This window comes from Sparus aurata, chromosome 4 (genome assembly GCF_900880675.1).
Source record: "Sparus aurata chromosome 4, fSpaAur1.1, whole genome shotgun sequence".
NCBI lineage: Eukaryota > Metazoa > Chordata > Actinopteri > Spariformes > Sparidae > Sparus > Sparus aurata.
This window is the reverse complement of record NC_044190.1, coordinates 31,189,781-31,213,558: the sequence shown is the minus strand read 5'-3', so window position 1 is coordinate 31,213,558 and position 23,778 is coordinate 31,189,781. Positions and strand designations below refer to the sequence as shown.

The 23,778-nt window shown below is 43.6% G+C and overlaps 3 protein-coding genes across 7 annotated transcripts; all 3 read right to left on the bottom strand.

Moving 5' to 3' along the window:
- Positions 1 to 1,023: 1,023 nt before the first annotated feature.
- Positions 1,024 to 6,547, bottom strand: LOC115580074 (uncharacterized). 3 transcript variants are annotated; one of them, XM_030413931.1, is made up of 10 exons: positions 6,390 to 6,547; positions 6,223 to 6,290; positions 6,021 to 6,129; positions 5,374 to 5,531; positions 5,100 to 5,248; positions 4,846 to 5,005; positions 3,527 to 3,620; positions 3,297 to 3,375; positions 3,093 to 3,166; positions 1,024 to 2,989 (listed from the first exon to the last, which is right to left on the bottom strand). In XM_030413931.1, the coding sequence occupies exons 1-10, from the start codon at positions 6,401 to 6,403 to the stop codon at positions 1,981 to 1,983; spliced, it is 1,914 nt and encodes a 637-aa protein (XP_030269791.1). In that variant the 5' UTR covers positions 6,404 to 6,547; the 3' UTR covers positions 1,024 to 1,980. The 3 variants fall into 3 exon arrangements, with proteins under 3 accessions (XP_030269791.1, XP_030269792.1, XP_030269793.1); XM_030413932.1 differs by having other exon boundaries at positions 5,383 to 5,531; XM_030413933.1 differs by having other exon boundaries at positions 6,021 to 6,092; positions 6,390 to 6,450.
- A 3,589-nt stretch (positions 6,548 to 10,136) lies between these two features.
- Positions 10,137 to 15,168, bottom strand: LOC115580075 (uncharacterized). Of its 3 annotated transcripts, none has more exons than XM_030413934.1 (10): positions 15,034 to 15,168; positions 14,867 to 14,934; positions 14,665 to 14,773; positions 14,294 to 14,442; positions 14,021 to 14,169; positions 13,768 to 13,927; positions 12,451 to 12,544; positions 12,221 to 12,299; positions 12,017 to 12,090; positions 10,137 to 11,913 (listed from the first exon to the last, which is right to left on the bottom strand). In XM_030413934.1, exons 1-10 carry the CDS (start codon positions 15,045 to 15,047, stop codon positions 10,905 to 10,907), a joined length of 1,905 nt encoding a protein of 634 aa, XP_030269794.1. In that variant the 5' UTR covers positions 15,048 to 15,168; the 3' UTR covers positions 10,137 to 10,904. The 3 variants fall into 3 exon arrangements, with proteins under 3 accessions (XP_030269794.1, XP_030269795.1, XP_030269796.1); XM_030413935.1 differs by having other exon boundaries at positions 14,683 to 14,773; XM_030413936.1 differs by having other exon boundaries at positions 14,665 to 14,736; positions 15,034 to 15,089.
- A 3,378-nt stretch (positions 15,169 to 18,546) lies between these two features.
- Positions 18,547 to 23,600, bottom strand: LOC115580077 (uncharacterized). Its single transcript, XM_030413938.1, has 10 exons — positions 23,428 to 23,600; positions 23,261 to 23,328; positions 23,059 to 23,167; positions 22,689 to 22,837; positions 22,416 to 22,564; positions 22,163 to 22,322; positions 20,845 to 20,938; positions 20,611 to 20,689; positions 20,407 to 20,480; positions 18,547 to 20,306 (listed from the first exon to the last, which is right to left on the bottom strand). Exons 1-10 carry the CDS (start codon positions 23,439 to 23,441, stop codon positions 19,307 to 19,309), a joined length of 1,896 nt encoding a protein of 631 aa, XP_030269798.1. The 5' UTR covers positions 23,442 to 23,600; the 3' UTR covers positions 18,547 to 19,306.
- Positions 23,601 to 23,778: the final 178 nt, after the last annotated feature.

The window sequence follows — 23,778 nt, the reverse complement described above, 5'->3', positions numbered from 1 at the left end:
TTCTCACGGTATAACTACACATGTACGCTTGATAATCAATGATAAAATAACACATTTGTTACAATTTTATATGATTAGAAGATAAATTATTAATTAAATAAGTCAAAGTTTGTATACAATTACGGATTTATATTGATATGTTAAAGAAAGTGATGTATTTTTGTGTTATTATAGATTACAACATACAGTTTGACAATTCTCTTGTTGATATTAGTAGATCATATTTAATTAATCAGTAGCTCAGTGTCTCAGCACACTGACAGTTGACATGTCTGACTCAAAGAAGCCACACCTCTCTGGCTCTGCACATTAACTGTGCTGCGTGCTGTTGTCTACTCTTCCTCAAATTATGTCTGACGCCAGAGACCAGTTTCAACAGAAAATACTTCAAATTAAGGAAGGACGTGTTTGGTCTTTCGCAAGTTCAACATAATGCAACTGTCTGGGGTCAGTTTTAATCTTGCGATTTAGTTGTGTTTGATGTTTTCTGCAAGGCAAGGCAAGGCAAGGCAAGGCAAGTTTATTTGTATAGCACAATTCAGACACAAGGCAACTCAAAGTGCTTTACAGGCACACACAAATTACATTAAAAGACAAACATTTCATTTAAGACATTAAAAATTGCATAAAAAAAAAAAAAAAAACTCAGAGTAATAATGCAGTTCAAAGACTTCAGTTAAAAGCAGCGGCAAAAAGAAATGTTTTAAGTCTTGATTTAAAAGAGGTGAGTGTTGGAGCAGACCTGCAATTTTCAGGGAGTTTGTTCCAAATATGTGGCGCATAGTAACTGAAAGCTGCTTCTCCATGTTTACTTCTGACTCTGGGGACTGAAAGCAGACCGGTACCTGACGATCTCAGAGGTCTGGATGGTTCATAACGCGGCAGCAGATCATATGCAGATGTATATGAGATTTATTTTGTTACAACAATATAATTGAAGTCAATAGAAATCGCTCCTTATGCATGGAAACAAGAAGAACCCCAGCAGCGATGTCTCTCTGAAGCAAACACGACTCAGGAAAATCCACACTGAACAACTTTTATTTGAAATATTATTATCATTATATATGTATTACCAAAACAATGAGCTCTAATGTAACAGGTGTTTCACTTTTACTCCACAAGAATTTAGCAGTTACTTAACTCTTAATTCACTCAAATACAAGTTCATTTTAAGCTACATGTCTTTCCTGTGAGGTGAATAGCGTGCTGTGTGACGCATTTTTCCTTGGCAGTGACTCAACAATTCCAGAGAAGAGATATGAGGAAGTGATTTCACAACCATGAGCTGCCCCAGCCTGCATGACAGCAGGTTGTTGTTGCCCGCCTCAGCCGCGGTTTACAGTCGGTCATGATGCATTTCTTCTTTGAAAAGTCTCAGCGGACGGCCGAGTTGGGCAAATGTGCCATGTCCTTGGTGAAACATGGCTCCCCCGTGCTCTGACCAATCAAGCTCACAGACAGATTAAACAATCTACAAGAAATGGCTTTACTGTTAAATCAGATTTCACTGAGATGCTATCAACTGGATGAGCAGAACACAATTCCAGACACTTGAGACACTTAAACCCACCATGAGTTATACATTTACATGTGAAAATCAAAGGACTTATTGAATATGTGAAATATATGAACTAACTGCAGCTGGGTTTTTTTTTTTCGCATTTTCTTCTGTTTCTCTATGTACAGACTTGGGTGTTTAAACATAGTTGCAATGTATTTACAGAGGAAGCAAAGCAGCTGATCTTAAAGTGCAAAGACGTGATTTCGCTAAATCATGTTACAGTCATATCATTATCAAACAATCTTCATCAGCAGGCGTCGCCAGGGAAATGCAGACCAGCTTGTGGTGAGAGGTGAGAAGTCACGGTGCAGATTCAGTCTGATCTGTCATCTTCCTCCCTCTTATTTTCAACATAGTTCAACAATGAATATAATCCAAAGAAGCCCCCAAAAATGAGTGCATCGAAAAATTAAGCGCTACACACTTTGATAGCCGCCTTCTGTGAACGCTGGCATTGACTGGCCAGTAGATAACAAGGAGAGGAGAGGTCTGTCCAGTTCAGGGAGACACTTTGCACCCTGAACATTATTAATGAAACCTGGAACAGCTTGGTTTAAGGATATTTCAGGCATCTCACTGATTGATTCCTCTGGATATTTGTCCAAATGTTCCTCTTCCTCGCCGCTCTGCTGCTCTGTGAACAAAATGTCAGGCTGTCCCACCAGATTTTGAAATGCCTGATAGTCGTCACTCACTGGAGGGAAGCTGTGTGAAGCTGCAGGCACACAGCCATAGCAGGGATTTTCATCGCACTTAATGGCCACTTCATGTGTTCCATTTAGCTTTGCGGCATCGCCGACCGCCTCATCAGACCTCTCACACCTGTTCACAACCCTGAATGCAGAATCACATGACGCAATTGGGTTGGTGCCGCTAGAGCTGGAGGACGAACTGAAGTCTTCTGCACAGGAAAATCTCCCAGAATCTGAATTGCACTGCTGATAGGACATGTCCATTGGCATAAGAGACGAAGCCGCTGGGGGGAAAGTAATAAGCGGACAAGCCTGAACCTGTTGGTCAGCACAGATCACAATGTCACCCTGACTAGGATGGTAAGCAGGGTCACACTGCATCTGGACCTCAGAATTCTCCAGCAGAGTCGGATGTGGGAGGTTTGGGATGAGGATGGAGTAGGTTTTGTTGTCAAACCCAGATGATCCAGAATTCACATCATCAGCTCTGACATCACAAAGGTTGTAGGGAGGGGAGATTAGATCGATTTCTGGGTTCATTTCTTGAAGTGGGCTGCTGGTCAAAGGTGATATCGGACTTATATTGGGGAAGGCTTTACGAAGGGCCTCCTCAACACCAGCTACAATGTCAACAGGCTCTGTGATAGCGTAGCTGGTACAAGAGGAGCCAGTGCTGATTCCACTGCTTTGCTGAGGGCTCCCGCTGCTGCTGTCATGCAGTGACCCCTTTGACCTGAACAGAGAAGAACTTGTTACTTAAACTCCCAATGTAATCACATAGAACTCCTTCAGGAAATGCATTGCATCGTTGGCGCTGCTGGTGCAGCCATACTGACCATGATTTGCTGTCGTCTGGAATAAGAGGCTCGACAGAGATAGAAGATAAAACAGTTCCGGCCGGCTTCAAGACCTGCAGCAAGGAGGATAAAAGGGTTGAAAATACAGGTGTGAACACTTCAGTAAAAGGAATCAATCTAGAAATAAATTTCCTTTTTGTGAAGTTGCAAGTTTTAAATTTAGGATCAACATCGGTGTCTTACGTCTTCCTTGTGTGGATGCATATCAAGAAGTCTTGGATTTGGACATTTGGCAACTGAGTCCCACCACATTGTTTTGGCCCTAAAGTCAAAACCAAAAAACCAAAATTAAACAATGTAATAAAATAATACTCACGCCACATAAACACAACACCAGGGTGGTTGTGTTTAAGCTTTTCATATTATTCACTAACAGAGACACAAGGCTTTTCTTTTTAATCTGCATGACTTACTTTGCATAACAGCCATATATGGTAGCACTGATGATGATTGCTGCAATACTGAGGCTGATGATGATAGCCAGGAGCAGGACATCAGGGGACATAGCTGTGAAGCAACACATACGAAGAAAGTTTAGAACATGAGATGGGACGGCGTACCGAAGAGATAAACTAGAGAGAAGTTCAGCGTGTGGGACTTTAGATTTAGTCTCACAAGTCAGAAACAGGATCCACAAACACTGTTAACACTGTATCAGCAGCTGTTGGCATTATCACATATTCAAAGTGGCCCTTGATTAAATAGGTATTTAGATTTGAGCGGCCACATCTCAATACAGAGGTTCATGGATGCATAATATGGATCCACCTGCCCGTGTTCCCCACAAACATATATACCAGAAATGTTATGTTGCCCTGAAAGTTGGACTTTGGTGAAAAAAGCTTTATCCCAAGCCAGGTTTTGTGGCAATGTCAACTCACACAATGCTACACAAGTACACACAAGAGCGCATTTCTTGTGAATTACTGAGCAACAATCGGCAGATTTGGTAATCTGGAAAGTTTTTGTTATCCTGGGTCAGATCCAAGACGGTTATACCCAGCAAATATGCTGCAAAAGTTAAACAATTTCCAAATCCTACACACGCTACACCTCGATCCCCTTTGAATGTTTCTTTATTTGTTGTTTTTTGTTTTAATTATCAGGGCATTCCTGGGAACTACAAAACCTAGACTACATGCCAATTCCAAAGATAACATCATTTTTTATGCCTCAGACTAAACAAACTTCCTTCACTCGCATGACCAAATCAACGAGACAAATAAACTGACTTTAAAAGGACGACACTGGGGACTTTATTCACCTCAGAGAACAGCTTGTTTAATCAGGTTTGGAGATATAGAAATACTTCTAATTGTATTATTATCTCGCTGATTGATTGAAATATTGAGTTTAACTTTCTTCTCTAAACTACAAAGTGCCCCTTTAAACTTCTTTGGTAGCTCAAACTGCATTAAATAGAAGGAACAGCATCATAACAACATATACTTTTTCTATTTTGAAGCAGGTTTTGAATAGCTGGCAAATCAAGTTTACAGTACAGATGAAGTGGAAAATGATTTGTTAACTCTCTAACTCGATTTTTAAGTTTTCAGTGGTCCAAGACGTTTAAATAATGTGTCTGTATATTTTACACACGCTTCATGTGCTTGAACTCTTATACTATAGGTCCATCCTCTACTTTTATTTTACGTCTCTGAACTTTTTTCAGCAAAGAAATATACAGATACTGCATAAAAACTGACAAAAGGACTGTAAAGACGACACTCACGCGTTTTGAATTCCACCTCTTCACTGCTGTCACTGGGGAGGTTGTCCCAGTACACACTTCTCACACTGACCAAATATGTTGTACTTGTCTTCAGGTGTTCACCATTTATTTCATAGTATCTCAGTCCATTAACTGTAGTCGGTCGGAAAGGTTCAGTTACCTGGAGTGGATAAACACATATGACATAATTAAGTGTCTGTCCATGTCTGTGTCTGCATCTCCAGGACAAATGATCTCAGTCATGACACTGTTACCTGTGGTGTGTCCCCTTTTATACGATAAGTCACAATAGCTTTCAAGTCATCTCTGACACTGGGCCTGTGATCCATGTTCAGACTCCAGGTGACTTTAAAATTCCCATTGGATTCCTCCACTGTGACATTTATTGGGACTCTGGGCTTAACTGGTGGAGAACGAGAGAGATAAGAGAAGTGAGTTTCTCCCGCTCCACTCTGATACTCTGGGACTGGATCAGTCTATTCCAGGCAGGTGCAGATTTCCAGTTAACAAAGAGGGAGTCAACTCAACTCAACTCACAGTTATCGGCGATGCTGATGATTTTGGAGGCCACGTTTTCAGCCCCTTTCCAAACTGTTGCATTGTGATCCTCCCCATAGATAAGACTCATCTGGGGAGAGCAACAACACTTTCCCCTGTCACACTGCTTGACAAGGCAAGACGCTGAGCTGTGGAATACAAGATCATTAAATTTATGTATACAACATTATTAATTAAGGTGAAATTGGATGACCTTGAAGCAGAAACATCTGGTTGTAGATGTTTTGCCTGAGGCTGTTATTACTGTAGCTGACCTTCAAATGTTGCTGTTTTGGATGCTAAGTGTCTTTAATATCTATGTCTACCTTGTGTTTGTGTGTATGTATGAATATGCTGCTGCCTGTCTTGGCCAGGACACTCTTGTAAAAGAGATTTTTAATCTCAATGAGCCTTTTTTCCTGGTTAAATAAAGGTTAAATAAAATAAAAAAAATATATTAAAAAAATAGTTCTGGCTTTTCATGCTGATTCTAACATACATATACTGTATATAAATGCATTACTGAATATTCTAGTGAAATTTATGATCATTACCATTTGATTACTCAACTAGAACTACAAAAAAAATACATAGAAGTGTGTAGTTTCAGTCTGTAGAAATAAGTTAAATCAGTTTACTCTTCAAAGCTGAGGCACCGGAGCGTCAGCTTGTATCCAGAGCAGGTTGGTGCGTCAAAGTCGCAGGACATCCTGTCGAAGTCGTGGGTACAGTTAAGATTTTGGACAACTGTGTGAAACGAACACAACACCAGGAGATTAGACCTAATTTCAAACACGGACCATCATTTTAAGCTGTCTGTATCCACCGCGCTGTACGTACCAGAGAGAGCGATAGAAGTCGCAATGTTTCCTACAACAAGCAGGGCGACGGACAGTGCGTCAACTCGCCTGGAGGTGAGACACAACAGAAAAACAGACTGTTTATCTTAACTTAAAACCGATGGGTGAGATTATTTAGGTGGGAAAGTGGAGAATAATCGACTTTACCTCGTTGACTTCATGCTGGGACGAGTTAGATCCGTGTGTGTTTCCTTCTAAAACAAAAATCCAGCTGCGCCAAGTTCCGGAGCGCAGCAGCCTCTCCTCTCTCTCTCTGTCCTTCCTCCTCTTATGGAAAAGCACTTACTGGAAATGTCTAGCCACTAATTCACTGTAAGAGATCTCCACTCCCACTTCCTCCTCCAACAGAGAGAAAGGAAGCACAGGGGCGTCAGCGGGATTTATCGGGATTCTGTGAAACTGAGCTTCCCAAATAGAAAACTGACAAAAGTTTGACGATATTTTCATTTTCAGCCAGATGTGTCAAACGTACAAACCCTCAGGCCAAAGTTGAGTCGTTTCACTTTCACCAGCTGTTGCCATTCCAATGTCATTTCAATGTCAACAATAAAACAGAGTGACAAGTTGTGAATAAAAAGCAGAGATGAGATGATCACAGTGTGATACGCGGCGGAATACATTTACTCAAGTACTGTATTATAGTAGGCTACACGTCAGAGGCATTTTACTTGAGTATCTCTGTTTTCCACTAATTCATTCTTCCGTATTTTACTTTTTTCTCACTATATTTTACTTTTCTATAGTTGCTTTGTAGATGAAATCCTACACCAGAGCCACAAAAGAAGAAGACATTTTTTAATTATTTAATAAGTCGACACACAGTATACAGTATATACATACATACATGTAAATATATGTATCGTTGATTTGTATTTGTTCTTTAGATCAAAATCAGATACTTTAAGACTCAAGTAAACCTTTCACTGTGGCAGTTCAATGGCTGCCTTAAATGCTTCAATGAACTTAATTTAGATTGAATAGTTCATTTAACATCCAAGTTGTCTTTTTTCTATGATTTAAAGTTAAATGAACTTTAGAATACATGTTGGACAAAACTTAGATATTAAGTTGAATCAACAACTGTTGACACTGACGATCAATACAAATACATTTGATATTTTTTCACATGTGATGATTTCTTTTGGCCGTCAGTTCCTCATTTCACACAAAGTGTTGTAGGAGTGGAACCTTTTTGAAGTTCACTGTCACAGAATCAGCAGGAAGACATTTCATGACGCAACTCACAGTGGCTTGAACAGAAATGCTATTGTGTGATTGGCTAAAGACTGGATTAAATACTTACCTCTATCATGGTTAGATCATAGAAATACGTCCTATAAGAAACATGATCAGCACACTGGCAGCCTCTTGGACCACATGTAGAATATTGCTACTATGTCACAATGTTACTGACCTCACCTCGCCATTTGACATCACATTTCCCAGAACGCTACTTAACTAACCTGCAATCACGTTACATTCTGCAGTAAATAGCTTACATAAAGAGCAATACATTTTTAAATGTCAAATGTATAAAGGCTGAGGCCCACCAGAAGCTGGCTAAGGGGGCGAGGGCTGAGACCCTTTGGGGGCTGCTGGCAGGGGTGAAGGCCGAGACCCTCGAGGGGCTGCCCGCAGGGGTGAGACCTTCTGTAGGCCAGCAGCGAAGATGAAGGCCCACTGGAAGCCGGCGGGGGAGATGAAGGCTGAGACCCTCTGGAGGTCGAAGGCTGAAACTGAGAAACACCCCTGGGCCTTGGCAGGGCCACTGACGGAGGACTGGTGGGAGCTGTCGGCCTGGGAGCCGACGGAGGATTGCTGGCAGCGGTTGGCTTGGGAGCCGACGAAGAGACACTGGAAGGTGTCGGCCTGGGAGCCGACGGAGAGACACCGGCTGGTGTTGGCCTGGGAGCCGATGGAGGGTCGCAGGCAGCGGTCGGCCTGGGAGCCGAAGGAGGGTCGCTGGCAGCGGTCGGCCTGGGAGCCGATGGGAGTGTCACTGGTGGCGGTCGGCCTGGGAGCCAACTGAGGGTTGCTGGCAGCGGTCAGCCTGGGAGCCGACGGAGGGTCGCTGGCAGGGGTCGGCCTGGGAGCCGACGGAGTGTCACTGGCGGCGGTCGGCCTGGGAGCCAACTGAGGGTCGCTGGCAGCGGTCAGCCTGGGAGCCGATGGAGGGTCGCTGGCAGAGGTTGATGTGGGAGCCGACGGAGTGTCACTGGCGGCGGTTGGCCTGGGAGCCAACTGAGGGTCGCTGGCAGCTGTTGGCCTGGGAGCCGATGGAGGGTCGCTGGCAGAGGTTGATGTGGGAGCCGACGAAGAGACACTGGAAGATGTCGGCCTGGGAGCCGACGGAGAGACACTGGCTGGTGTCGGCCTGGGAGCCGACGGAGGGTCACTAGCTCGTGTCGGCCTGGGAGCCGACGGAGGGTCGCTGGCAGCGGTTGGCCTGGGAGCCAACAGAGGGTCGCTGGTAGCTGTCGGCCTGGGAGCCGATGGAGGGACATTGGAAGATGTCGGCCTGGGAGCCGACGGAGGGACACTGCCTGGTGTCGGCCTGGGAGCCGACAGAGGGACATTGGCTGGTGTGGCCTGGGTGTCGGGGGGTCCACTGAGGGCTTGTCCAGGGTTGAGACTGAGGCATGGGCTGGTAGCTTGACTGGGGCCATGTCATGGGTTTGGTCTGGTAGCTGGGCTGCGGCTGAGGCATGGGCTGGGGCTAAAGCTGGAGCTGAGGCCTGGGCCAAGGCATGGGCTTGCACCGAGGCCAGGGCCAAGGCATGTGCTTGGGCTGAGGCTGGAGCTGAGGCATGGGCCGTGGCATGGGCTGGGGCTACCAGGGAGCTACTGCCGTTTAGTTCATCCATTAAAGCCCTTTCCAGCTTCTCCACTTTGGCCTCCCGCAACCAGGGCTTAAAAACAGTTTGCCATAAAAAGTGAACACTGCCTATAGCCTTCCATCCACGTCCCTCCTGCCATTTAAATCATCAGAAAATTGTTGCAAGTAAAAAAAACTTCGGTGTGCGTGTTGTCTACTGGGTCCATCATGGTTGGTTCGATTTGTCAGGTTAAAATTAAGGACCCAAACGCAGATCAGAACAGGAGGCAGGATGGGGGAGAACAAAAGGCAAGCTTTATTCAAACCAAAGCTGATGTACAAAAAACTAATGGAGCTAGACCAAAAACTAGACAAAAAGGGACAAAAGCAAAGTTGCAACGAAGACAGCAAAACAAAGTACAACCAAAAGCAAAGTTCAAATCAAACATAGAAAAACCAAAAGTCCAAATCCAAAAACATACCTAAACACAAGACTGGAGACACGAGAGGTGACATGGGATGAAACTTCATCAAGAACATCACACAGAGCACACGAACCGACAAGGAGTCGGAGGGAACAAAGGCTTAAGATGAGGGGATGAGGAGCAGGTGAGGAGAGAGAGGAGGGAATAGGGCAGGTAAGATAACGAGGGGGAAGCAGAGAGGAGAAATAACACTGGCAGACAGAGGGAGACAAACATGCCACAAGGTGGAAGGGAATAACGGGGAAAAACACAAAAGAGACACTGACAAGACACAAGAGGGCATAGAAATCGAAACATAAGACACAACAAGACACAGAACCATGACAATCTGCAGATGTATATGGGATATATTTTGTGACACATCAAGGTTACAACATGTTTGGTCTTTTGCAAGTTCCAAATAATGACGGCTGCTTGGGTTCAGTTTAATTTTGCCATTCAGATGTGTTTAAAGCTATCTGCAGATGTATATGGGATATATTTTGTGACAACAATATAACTGAAGTCAATAGAAATCGCTCCTTATGCATTGAAACAACAGTCAAGAAACCCAGGAGTGATGTCTCTCTGAAGCAAACACAACTCAGGAAAAAACACATTTGACAATATGAACGTTTATTTGAAATATCATCATCATTATGATATATGTAATGCCAAAACAATGTGCTCTAATGTAACAGGTGTTTCACTTTCACTTAAGAATATAGCCATTACTTAACTTATTCACACAAATACAAGTTCATTTTAAGCTACGTGTTTTTGCTCTGAGGAGAATAACATGCTGTGTGACGCATTTTTCTGTGGTAGGGACTCAACACTGAGATACAATCAAGCTCACAGATAGATTAAACAATCTACAAGAAATGGCTCCAGTGTTAAGTCACATTTCACTGAGATACTAACGACTGGATGAGCAGAACACGATTACAGGCACTTACACCCACCATAAGTTATACATTTGTATTTTGTGAAAATCAAAGGACTTATTGAATATGTGAAATACAAGAACTATCTGCAGCCATTTTTTTCACATTTTCTTCTGTTTCTCTATTTACAAACTTGGGTGTTTAAACATAGTTGCAATGTATTTACAGAGGAAACAAAGCAGCTGATCTTAAAGTGCAAAGACGTGATTTCTTTAAATCATGTTACAGTCATATCATTATCAAACAATCTTGATCAGCAGGCATCGCCAGGGAAATGCAGACCAGCTTGTGGTGAGAGGTGAGAAGCCGCGGTGCAGATTTTTGAACACCATCAGTCTGATCTGTCATCTTCCTCCCTCTTATTTTAAACATATCTCAACAATGAATATAATCCAAAGAAGCCCCCAAAAATGAGTGCACTGAATCGCATTAAGTGCTACACACTTTGATAGCCACCTTCTGTGAACACTGGCATTGTTTGGCCAGTAGATAACAAGGAGAGGAGAGGTCTGTCCAGTTCAGGGAGACACTTTGCACCCTGGACACTATTAATGAAACCTGGAACAGCTTGGTTTAAGGATATTTCAGGCATCTCGCTGATTGATTCCTCTGGATATTTGTCCAAATGTTCCTCTTCCTCGCTGCTCCGCTGCTCTACGAACAAAATGTCAGGCTGCCCCACCAGATTTTGAAATGCCTGATAGTCGTCACTCACTGGAGGGAAGCTGTGTGAAACTGCAGGCACACAGCCGTAGCAAGGATTTTCATCACACTTAATGGCCACTTCATGTGTTCCATTTAGCTTTGCGGCATCGCCGACCGCCTCAACAGACTTTTCACACCCGTTCTCAACCATGAATGCAGGATCACATGACACAATTGGGTTGGTGCCGCTAGAGCTGGAGGACAAACTGGAGTCTTCTGCACAGGAAAATCTCCCAGAATCTGAATTGCACTGCTGATAGGACATGTCCATTGGCATAAGAGATGAAGCCGCTGGGGGGAAAGTAATAAGCGGACAAGCCTGAACCTGTTGGTCAGCACAGATCACAATGTCACCCTGACTAGGATGGTATGCGGAATCACACTGCATCTGGACCTCAGAGCTCTCCAGCAGAGTCGGATGTGGGAGGTTTGGGATGAGGATGGAGTAGGTTTTGTTGTCAAACCCAGATGATCCAGAATTCACATCATCAGCTCTGGCATCACAAAGGTTGTAGGGAGAGGAGATTAGATCGATTTCTGGGTTCATATCTTGAAGTGGGCTGCTGGTCAAAGGTGATATCGGGCTTATATTGGGGAAGGCTTTACGAAGGGCCTCCTCAACACCAGCTACAATGTCAACAGGCTCTGTGATAGCGTAGCTGGTACCAGAGGAGCCAGTGCTGATTCCACTGCTTTGCTGAGGGCTCCCGCTGCTGCTGTCATGCAGTGACCCCTTTGACCTGAACAGAGAAGAACTTGTTACTTAAACTCCCAATGTAATCACATAGAACTCCTTCAGGAAATGCATTGCATCGTTGGCGCTGCTGGTGCAGCCATACTGACCATGATTTGCTGTCGTCTGGAATAAGAGGCTCGACAGAGATAGAAGATAAAACAGTTCCGGCCGCCTTCAAGACCTGCAGCAATGATGATAAAAGGGTTGAAAATACAGGTGTGAACACTTCAGTAAAAGGAATCAATCTAGAAATAAATTTCCTTTTTGTGAAGTTGCAAGTTTTAAATTTAGGATCAACATCGGTGTCTTACGTCTTCCTTGTGTGGATGCATATCAAGAAGTCTTGGATTTGGACATTTGGCAACTGAGTCCCACCACATTGTTTTGGCCCTAAAGTCAAAACCAAAAAAACAAAATTAAACAATGTAATAAAATAATACTCACGCCACATAAACACAACACCAGGGTGGTTGTGTTTAAGCTTTTCATATTATTCACTAACAGAGACACAAGGCTTTTCTTTTTAATCTGCATGACTTACTTTGCATAACAGCCATATATGGTAGCACTGATGATGATTGCTGCAATACTGAGGCTGATGATGATAGCCAGGAGCAGGACATCAGGGGACATAGCTGTGAAGCAACACATATGAAGGAAGTTTAGAACATGAGATGGGACGGCGTACCGAAGAGATAAACTAGAGAGAAGTTCAGCGTGTGGGACTTTAGATTTAGTCTCACAAGTCAGACACAGGATCCACAAACACTGTTAACACTGTATCAGCAGCTGTTGACATTATCACATATTCAAAGTGGCCCTTGATTAAATAGGTATTTAGATTTGAGAGGCCACATCTCAATACCGAGGTTCATGGATGCATAATATGGATCCACCTGCCCGTGTTCCCCACAAACATTTATACCAGAAATGTTATGTTGCCCTGAAAGTTGGACTTTGGTGAAAAAAGCTTTATCCCAAGCCAGTTTTTGGTGCAATGTCAACTCACACAATGCTACACAAGTACACACAAGAGCGCATTTCTTCTGAATTACTGAGCAACAATCGGCAGATTTGGTAATCTGGAAAGTTTTTGTTATCCTGGGTCAGATCCAAGACGGTTATACCCAGCAAATATGCTGCAAAAGTAAAACAATTTCCAAATCCTACACACGCTACACCTCGATCCCCTTTGAATGTTTCTTCATTTGTTGTTTTTTGTTTTAATTATCAGGCATTCCTGGGAACTACAAAACCCAGACTACATGCCAATTCCAAAGATAACATCATTTTTTATGCCTCAGACTAAACAAACTTCCTTCACTTGCATGACCAAATCAACGAGACAAATAAACTGACTTTAAAAGGACAACACTTGGGACTTTATTCACCTCAGAGAACAGCTTGTTTAATCAGGTTTGGAGATATAGAAATACTTCTAATTGTATTATTATCTCGCTGATTGATTGAAATATTGAGTTTAACTTTCTTCTCTAAACTACAAAGTGCCCCTTTAAACTTCTTTGGTAGCTCAAACTGCATTAAATAGAAGGAACAGCATCATAACAACATATACTTTTTCTATTTTGAAGCAGGTTTTGAATAGCTGGCAAATCAAGTTTACAGTACAGATGAAGTGAAAAATGATTTGTTAACTCTCTAACTTGATTTTTAAGTTTTCAGTGGTCCAAGACGTTTAAATAATGTGTCTGTATATTTTACACACGCTTCATGTGCTTGAACCCTTATACTATAGGTCCATCCTCTACTTTATTTTACGTCTCTGAACTTTTTTCGGCAAAGACATATAAAGAAACAGCATAAAAACTGACAAAATGACTGTAAAGATGACACTCACACGTTGTCAATTCCGCCTCTTCACTGCTGTCACTGGGGAGGTTGTTCCAGTACACACTTCTCACACTGACCAAATATGTTGTACTTGGCTTCAGGTGTTTACCATTTATTTCATAGTATCTCAGTCCATTAACTGTAGTCGGTTGGAAAGGTTCAGTTACCTGGAGTGGATAAACACATATGACATAATTAAGTGTCTGTCCATGTCTGTGTCTGCATCTCCAGGACAAAGATCTCAGTCATGACACTGTTACCTGTGGTGTGTCCCCTTTTATATGATAAGTCACTATAGCTTTCAAGTCGTCTCTGACACTGGGCCTGTGATCCATGTTGAGACTCCAGGTGACTTTAAAATTCCCATTGGATTCCTCCACTGTGACATTTATTGGGACTCTGGGCTTAACTGATGGAGAAGGAGAGAGATAAGAGAAGTGAGTTTCTCCCGCTCCACTCTGATACTCTGGGACTGGATCAGTCTATTCCAGGCAGGTGCAGATTTTCAGTTAACAAAGAGGGAGTCAACTCACAGGTATCGTCGATGCTGATGATTTTGGAGGCCACGTTTTCAGCTCCTTTCCAAACTGTTGCATTGTGATCCTCCCCACTGATAAGACTCATCTGGGGAGAGCAACAACACTTTCCCCTGTCGCACTGCTTGAAAATGCAAGACGCTGAGCTGTGGAATACAAGATCATTAAATGTAAGTATACAACATTATCACATAAAATATTTCTGGCTTTTCAAGCTGATTCTAACATACATATACTGTATATAAATGCATTACTGAATATTCTAGTGAAATTTATGATCATTACCACTTGATTACTCAACTAGAACTACAAAAAAATACATAGAAGTGTGTAGTTTCAGTCTGTAGAAATAAGTTAAATCACTTTACTCTTCAAAGCTGAGGCACCGGAGCGTCAGGTTGTATCCAGAGCAGGTTGGTGCGTCAAAGTCGCAGGACATCCTGTCGAAGTCGTGGGTACAGTTAAGATTTTGGACAACTGTGCGAAACGAACACAACACCAGGAGATTAGACCTAATTTCAAACACGGACCATCGTTTTAAACTGTCTGTATCCACCGAGCTGTACGTACCAGAGAGAGCGATAGAAGTCGCAATGTTTCCTACAACAAGCAGGGCGACGGACAGTGCGTCAACTCGCCTGGAAGTGAGACACAACAGAAAAACAGACTGTTTATCTTAACTTAAAACCGATGGGTGAGATTATTTAGGTGGGAAAGTGGAGAATAATCGATTTTACCTCGTTGACTTCATGCTGGGACGAGTTAGATCCGTGTGTGTTTACTTCTAAAACAAAAATCCAGCTGCGCCAAGTTCCGGAGCGCAGCAGCCTCTCCTCTCTCTCTCTGTCCTTCCTCCTCTTATGGAAAAGCACTTACTGGAAATGTCTAGCCACTAATTCACTGTAAGAGATCTCCACTCCCACTTCCTCCTCCAACAGAGAGAAAGGAAGCACAGGGGCGTCAGCGGGATTTATCGGGATTCTGTGAAACTGAGCTTCCCAAATAGAAAACTGACAAAAGTTTGACGATATTTTCATTTTCAGCCAGATGTGTCAAACGCACAAACCCTCAGGCCAAAGTTGAGTCGTTTCACTTTCACCAGCTGTTGACATTCCAATGTCATTTCAATGTCAACAATAAAACAGAGTGACAAGTTGTGAATAAAAAGCAGAGATCAGATCAGATGAGATGTTCACAGTGTGATACGCGGCGGAATACATTTACTCAAGTACTGTATTTAAGTAGGCTACACGTCAGAGGTATTTTACTTGAGTATCTCTGTTTTCCACTAATTCATTCTTCCGTATTTTACTTTTTTCTCACTATATTTTACTTTTCTATAGTTGCTTTGTAGATGAAATCCTACACCAGAGCCACAAAAGAAGAAGACATTTTTTAATTATTTAATAAGTCGACACACAGTATACAGTATATACATACATACATGTAAATATATGTATCGTTGATTTGTATTTGTTCTTAAGATCAAAATCAGATACTTTAAGACTCAAGTAAACCTTTCACTGTGGCAGTTCAATGGCTGCCTTAAATGCTTCAATGAACTTAATTTAGATTGAATAGTTCATTTAACATCCAAGTTGTCTTTTTTCTATGATTTAAAGTTAAATGAACTTTAGAATACATGTTCGACAAACTTTAGATATTAAGTTGAATCAACAACTGTTGACACTGACGATCAATACAAATACATTTGATATTTTTTCACATGTGATGATTTCTTTTGGCCGTCAGTTCCTCATTTCACACAAAGTGTTGTAGGAGTGGAACCTTTTTGAAGTTCACTGTCACAGAATCAGCAGGAAGACATTTCATGACGCAACTCACAGTGGCTTGAACAAAAATGCTATTGTGTGATTGGCTAAAGACTGGATTAAATACTCTATCATGGTTAACTCATAGAAATACGTCCCATAAGAAACATGATCAGCACATTGGCAGCCTCTTGGACCACATGTAGAATATTGCTACTGTGTCACAATGTTACTGACCTCACCTCGCCATTTGACATCACATTTCCCAGAACGCTACTTAACTAACCTGCAATCATGTTACATTCTGCAGTAAATAGCTTACATAAAGAGCAATACATTTTTAAATGTCAAATGTATAAAGGCTGAGGCCCACCAGAAGCTGGCTATGGGGGCGAGGGCTGAGACCCTTTGGGGGCTGCTGGCAGGGGTGAAGGCCGAGACCCTCGAGGGGCTGCCTGCAGGGGTGAGACCTTCTGTAGGCCAGCAGCGAAGATGAAGGCCCACTGGAAGCCGGCGGGGGAGATGAAGGCTGAGACCCTCTGGAGGTCGAAGGCTGAAACTGAGAAACCCCCCTGGGCCTTGACAGGGCCACTGACGGAGGACTGGTGGGAGCTGTCGGCCTGGGAGCCGACGGAGGATTGCTGGCAGCAGTTGGCTTGGGAGCCGACGAAGAGACACTGGAAGGTGTTGGCCTGGGAGCCGACGGAGGGACACTGGCTGGTGTTGGCCTGGGAGCCGATGGAGGGTCGCTGGCAGCGGTCGGCCTGGGAGCCGACGGAGTGTCACTGGCTGGTGTTGGCCGGGGAGCCGACGGAGGGTCGCTGGCAGCGGTTGGCCTGGGAGCCAACAGAGGGTCGCTGGTAGCTGTCGGCCTGGGAGCCGATGGAGGGACATTGGAAGATGTCGGCCTGGGAGCCGACGGAGGGACACTGGCTGGTGTCGGCCTGGGAGCCGACGGAGGGACATTGGCTGGTGTCGGCCTGTGAGCCGACGGAGGGTCGCTGGCAGCGGTTGGCCTGGGAGCCAACAGAGGGTCGCTGGTAGCTGTTGGCCTGGGAGCCGATGGAGGGACATTGGAAAGTGTCGGCCTGGGAGCCGACGGAGGGACACTGGCTGGTGTCGGCCTTGGAGCCGACGGAGGGTCGCTGGCAGCGGTTGGCCAGGGAGCCAACAGAGGGTTGCTGGTAGCTGTCGGCCTGGGAGCCGATGGAGGGACATTGGAAGATGTCGGCCTGGGAGCCGACGGAGGGACACTGGCTGGTGTCGGCCTGGGAGCCGACAGAGGGACATTGGCTGGTGTGGCCTGGGTGTCGGGGGGTCCACTGAGGGCTTGTCCAGGGTTGAGACTGAGGCATGGGCCTGGTAGCTTGGCTGGGGCCATGTCATGGGTTTGGCCTGGTAGCTGGGCTGCGGCTGAGGCATGGGCTGGGGCTAAAGCTGGAGCTGAGGCCTGGGCCAAGGCATGGGCTTGCACTGAGGCCAGGGCCGAGGCATGTGCTTGGGCTGAGGCTGGAGCTGAGGCATGGGCCGTGGCATGGGCTGGGGTTACCAGGGAGCTACTGCCGTTTAATTCATCCATTAAAGCCCTTTCCAGCTTCTCCACTTTGGCCTCCCGCAACCAGGGCTTAAAAACAGTTTGCCATAAAAAGTGAACACTGCCTGTAGCCTTCCATCCACGTCCCTCCTGCCATTTAAATCATTAGAAAATTGTTGCAAGTAAAAAAAACTTCGGTGTGCGTGTTGTCTGCTGGGTCCATCGTGGTCGGTTCGATCTGTCAGGTTAAAATTAAGGACCCAAACGCAGATCAGAACAGGAGGCAGGATGGGGGAGAACAAAAGGCAAGCTTTATTCAAACCAAAGCTGATGTACAAAAAACAAATGGAGCTAGACCAAAAACTAGACAAAAAGGGACAAAAGCAAAGTTGCAACGAAGACAGCAAAACAAAGTACAACCAAAAGCAAAGTTCAAATCAAACATAGAAAAACCAAAAGTCCAAATCCAAAAACATACCTAAACACAAGACTGGAGACACGAGAGGTGACATGGGATGAAACTTCATCAAGAACATCACACAGAGCACACGAACCGACAAGGAGTCGGAGGGAACAAAGGCTTAAGATGAGGGGATGAGGAGCAGGTGAGGAGAGAGAGGAGGGAATAGGGCAAGTAAGATAACGAGGGGGAAGCAGAGAGGAGAAATAACACTGGCAGACAGAGGGAGACAAACATGCCACAAGGTGGAAGGGAATAACGGGGAAAAACACAAAAGAGACACTGACAAGACACAAGAGGGCATAGAAATCGAAACATAAGACACAACAAGACACAGAACCATGACAATCTGCAGATGTATATGGGATATATTTTGTGACAACAATATAACTGAAGTCAATAGAAATCGCTCCTTATGCATTGAAACAACAGTCAAGAAACCCAGGAGTGATGTCTCTCTGAAGCAAACACAACTCAGGAAAAAACACATTTGACAATATGAACGTTTATTTGAAATATCATCATCATTATGATATATGTAATGCCAAAACAATGTGCTCTAATGTAACAGGTGTTTCACTTTCACTTAAGAATACAGCCATTACTTAACTTATTCACACGAATGCAAGTTCATTTTAAGTGACGTGTTTTTGCTCTGAGGAGAATAACATGCTGTGTGACGCATTTTTCTGGGGTAGGGACTCAACACTGAGATACAATCAAGCTCACAGACAGATTAAACACTCTACAAGAAATGGCTCCAGTGTTAAGTCACATTTCACTGAGATACTAACGACTGGATGAGCAGAACACGATTCCAGGCACTTACACCCACCATGAGTTATACATTTGTATTTTGTGAAAATCAAAGGACTTATTGAATATGTGAAATACAAGAACTATCTGCAGCCATTTTTTTCACATTTTCTAATGTTTCTCTATGTACAGACTTGGGTGTTTAAACATAGTTGCAATGTATTTACAGAGGAAACAAAGCAGCTGATCTTAAAGTGCAAAGACGTGATTTCTTTAGATCACGTTACAGTCATATCATTATCAAACAATCTTCATCAGCAGGCATCGCCAGGGAAATGCAGACCAGCTTGTGGTGAGAGGTGAGAAGTCATGGTGCAGATTTTTGAACACCATCAGTCCGATCTGTCATCTTCCTCCCTCTTATTTTAAACATATCTCAACAATGAATATAATCCAAAGAAGCCCCCAAAAATGAGTATATTGAATCGCTACACACTTTGATAGCCGCCTTCTGTGAACACTGGCATTGTCTGGCCAGTAGATAACAAGGAGAGGAGAGGTCTGTCCAGTTCAGGGAGACACTTTGCACCCTGGACACTATTAATGAAACCTGGAACAGCTTGGTTTAAGGATATTTCAGGCATCTCGCTGATTGATTCCTCTGGATATTTGTCCAAATGTTCCTCTTCCTCGCTGCTCCGCTGCTCTACGAACAAAATGTCAGGCTGCCCCACCAGATTTTGAAATGCCTGATAGTCGTCACTCACTGGAGGGAAGCTGTGTGAAACTGCAGGCACACAGCCGTAGCAAGGATTTTCATCACACTTAATGGCCACTTCATGTGTTCCATTTAGCTTTGCGGCATCGCCGACCGCCTCAACAGACTTTTCACACCCATTCTCAACCATGAATGCAGGATCACATGATGCAATTGGGTTGGTGCCGCTAGAGCTGGAGGACAAACTGGAGTCTTCTGCACAGGAAAATCTCCCAGAATCTGAATTGCACTGCTGATAGGACATGTCCATTGGCATAAGAGATGAAGCCGCTGGGGGGAAAGTAATAAGCGGACAAGCCTGAACCTGTTGGTCAGCACAGATCACAATGTCACCCTGACTAGGATGGTACGCGGAGTCACACTGCATCTGGACCTCGGAGCTCTCCAGCAAAGTCGGATGTGGGAGGTTTGGGATGAGGATGGAGTAGGTTTTGTTGTCAAACCCAGATGATCCAGAATTCACATCATCAGCTCTGACATCACAAAGGTTGTAGGGAGAGGAGATTCCTGGGTTCATTTCTTGAAGTGGGCTGCTGGTCAAAGGTGATATCGGGCTTATATTGGGGAAGGCTTTACGAAGGGCCTCCTCAACGCCGGCTACAATGTCAACAGGCTCCGTGTTAGCATAGCTGGTACAAGAGGAGCCAGTGCTGATTCCACTGCTTTGCTGAGGGCTCCCGCTGCTGCCATCATGCAGTGACCCCTTTGACCTGGACAGAGAAGAAGTTGTTACTTAAACGACCAATGTAATCATAGAACCCCGTATGAAATGCATTGCATTGTTGATGCTGCTGGTGCAGCCATACTGACCATGATTTGCTGTCATCTGGAATAAGAGGCTCGACAGAGATAGAAGATAAAACAGGTCCGGCCGGCTTCAAGACCTGCAGCAAGGAGGATAAAAGGGTTGAAACTACAGGTGTGAACACTTCAGTAAAAGGAATCAATCTAGAAATAAATGTCCTTTTTGTGAAGTTGCAAGTTTTAAATTTAGGATCAACATCGGTGTCTTACATCTTCCTTGCGTGGATGCATATCAAGAAGTCTTGGATTTGGACATTTGGCAACTGAGTCCCACCACATTGTTTTGGCCCTAAAGTCAAAACCAAAAAAAAAAAAAAAAATTAAACAATGTAAGATTATAGTCTCACGCCAGATAAACACAACACCAGGGTGGTTGTGTTTAAGCTTGTCATATTATTCACTAGCAGAGACACAAGGCTTTTCTTTTTAATCTGCATGACTTACTTTGCATAACAGCCATATATGGTAGCACTGATGATGATTGCTGCAATACTGAGGCTGATGATGATAGCCAATAGCGGGACATCAGGAGACATAGCTGTGAAGCAACACGTATGAAGGAAGTTTAGAACATGAGATGAGACGGCGTACCGAAGAGATAAACTAGAGAGAAGTTCAGCGTGTGGGACTTTATATTTAGTCTCACAAGTCAGAAACAGGATCCACAAACACTGTTAACCGTGTGTCAGCAGCTGTTGGCATTATCACATATTTAAAGTGGCCCTTGATTAAATAGGTATTTAGATTTGAGAGGCCACATCTCAATACAGAGGTTCATGGATGCATAATATGGATCCACCTGCCCGTGTTCCCCACAAACATTTATACCAGAAATGTTATGTTGCCCTGAAAGTTGGACTTTGGTGAAAAAAGCTTTATCCCAAGCCAGTTTTTGGTGCAATGTCAACTCACACAATGCTACACAAGTACACACAAGAGCGCATTCCTTCTGAATTACTGAGCAACAATCGGCAGATTTGGCAATCTGGAAAGTTTTTGTTATCCTGGGTCAGATCCAAGACGGTTAGAGCCAACAAATATGCTTCAAAAGTGAAACAATTTCCAAATCCTACACACGCTACACCTCGATCCCCTTTGAATGTTTCTTTATTTGTTGTTTTTTGTTTTAATTTCCAGGCATTCCTGGGAACTACAAAACCTAGACTACATGCCAATTCCAAAGATAACATCATTTTTTATGCCTCAGACTAAACAAACTTCCTTCACTCGCATGACCAAATCAACGAGACAAATAAACTGACTTTAAAAATACGACACCGGGGACTTTATTCACCTCAGAGAACAGCTTGTTTAATCAGGTTTGGAGATATAGAAATACTTCTAATTGTATTATTATCTCACTGATTGACTGAAATATTGAGTTTAACTTTCTTCTCTAAACTACAAAGTGCCCCTTTAAACTTCTTTGGTAGCTCAAACTGCATTAAATAGAAGGAACAGCATCATAATAACATATACTTTTTCTATTTTGAAGCAGGTTTTGAATAGCTGGCAAATCAAGTTTACAGTACAGATGAAGTTAAAAATGATTTGTTAACTCTCTAACTTGATTTTTAAGTTTTCAGTGGTCCAAGACGTTTAAATAATGTGTCTGTATATTTTACACACGCTTCATGTGCTTGAACTCTTATACTATAGGTCCATCCTCTACTTTTATTTTACGTCTCTGAACTTTTTTCAGCAAAGACATATAAAGAAACAGCATAAAAACTGACAAAAGGACTGTAAAGACGACACTCACACGTTGTGAATTCCGTCTCTTCACTGCTGTCACTGGGGAGGTTGTTCCAGTACACGCTTCTCACACTGACCAAATATGTTGTACTTGGCTTCAGGTGTTTACCATTTATTTCATAGTATCTCAGTCCATTAACTGTAGTCGGTTGGAAAGGTTTAGTTACCTGGAATGGATAAACACATATGACATAATTAAGTGTCTGTCCATGTCTGTGTCTGCATCTCCAGGACAAAGATCTCAGTCATGACACTGTTACCTGTGGTGTGTCCCCTTTTATACGATAAGTCACTATAGCTTTCAAGTCGTCTCTGACACTGGACCTGTGATCCATGTTCAGACTCCAGGTGACTTTAAAATTCCCATTGGATTCCTCCACTGTGACATTTATTGGGACTCTGGGTTTAACTGTGGAAGAAGGAGAGAGATAAGAGAAGTGAGCTTCTCCCGCTCCACTCTGATACTCTCGGACTGGATCAGTCTATTCCAGGCAGATGCAGATTTTCAGTTAACAAAGAGGGAGTCAACTCACAGGTATCGTCGATGCTGATGATTTTGAAGGCCACGTTTTCAGCTCCTTTCCAAACTGTTGCATTGTGATCCTCCCCACTGATAAGACTCATCTGGGGAGAGCAACAACAATTTCCCCTGTCGCACTGCTTGAAAATGCAAGACGCTGAGCTGTGGAATACAAGATCATTAAATGTAAGTATACAACATTATCACATAAAATATTTCTGCCTTTTCATGCTGATTCTAACATACATAAACTGCATATAAATGCATTACTGAATATTCTAGTGAAATGTATGATCATTACTATTTGATTACTCAACTAGAACTACAAAAAATGAATAGAAGTGTGTAGTTTCAGTCTGTAGAAATAAGTTAAATCACTTTACTCTTCAAAGCTGAGGCACCGGAGCGTCAGGTTGTATCCAGAGCAGGTTGGTGCGTCAAAGTCGCAGGACATCCTGTCGAAGTCGTGGGTACAGTTAAGATTTTGGACAACTGTGCGAAACGAACACAACACCAGGAGATTAGACCTAATTTCAAACACGGACCATCGTTTTAAGATGTCTGTATCCACCGAGCTGTACGTACCAGAGAGAGCGATAGAAGTCGCAATGTTTCCTACAACAAGCAGGGCGACGGACAGTGCGTCAACTCGCCTGGAGGTGAGACACAACAGAAAAACAGACTGTTTATCTGAACTTAAAACCGACGGGTGAGATTATTTAGGTGGGAAAGTGGAGAATAATCGACTTTACCTCGTTGACTTCATGCTGGGACGAGTTAGATCCGTGTGTTTCCTTCTAAAACAAAAATCCAGCTGCGCCGAGTTCCGTAGCGCAGCAGCCTCTCCTCTCTCTCTCTGTCCTTCCTCCTCTTATGGAAAAGCTATTACTGGAAATGTTGAGCCGCTAATTCACTGTAAGAGATCTCCACTCCCACTTCCTCCTACAGCAGAGAGAAAGGAAGCACAGGGGCGTCAGCAGGATTTATCGGGATTCTGTGAAACTGAGCTTCCCAAATAGAAAACTGACAAAAGTTTGACGATATTTTCATTTTCAGCCAGATGTGTCAAACGCACAAACCCTCAGGCCAAAGTTGAGTCGTTT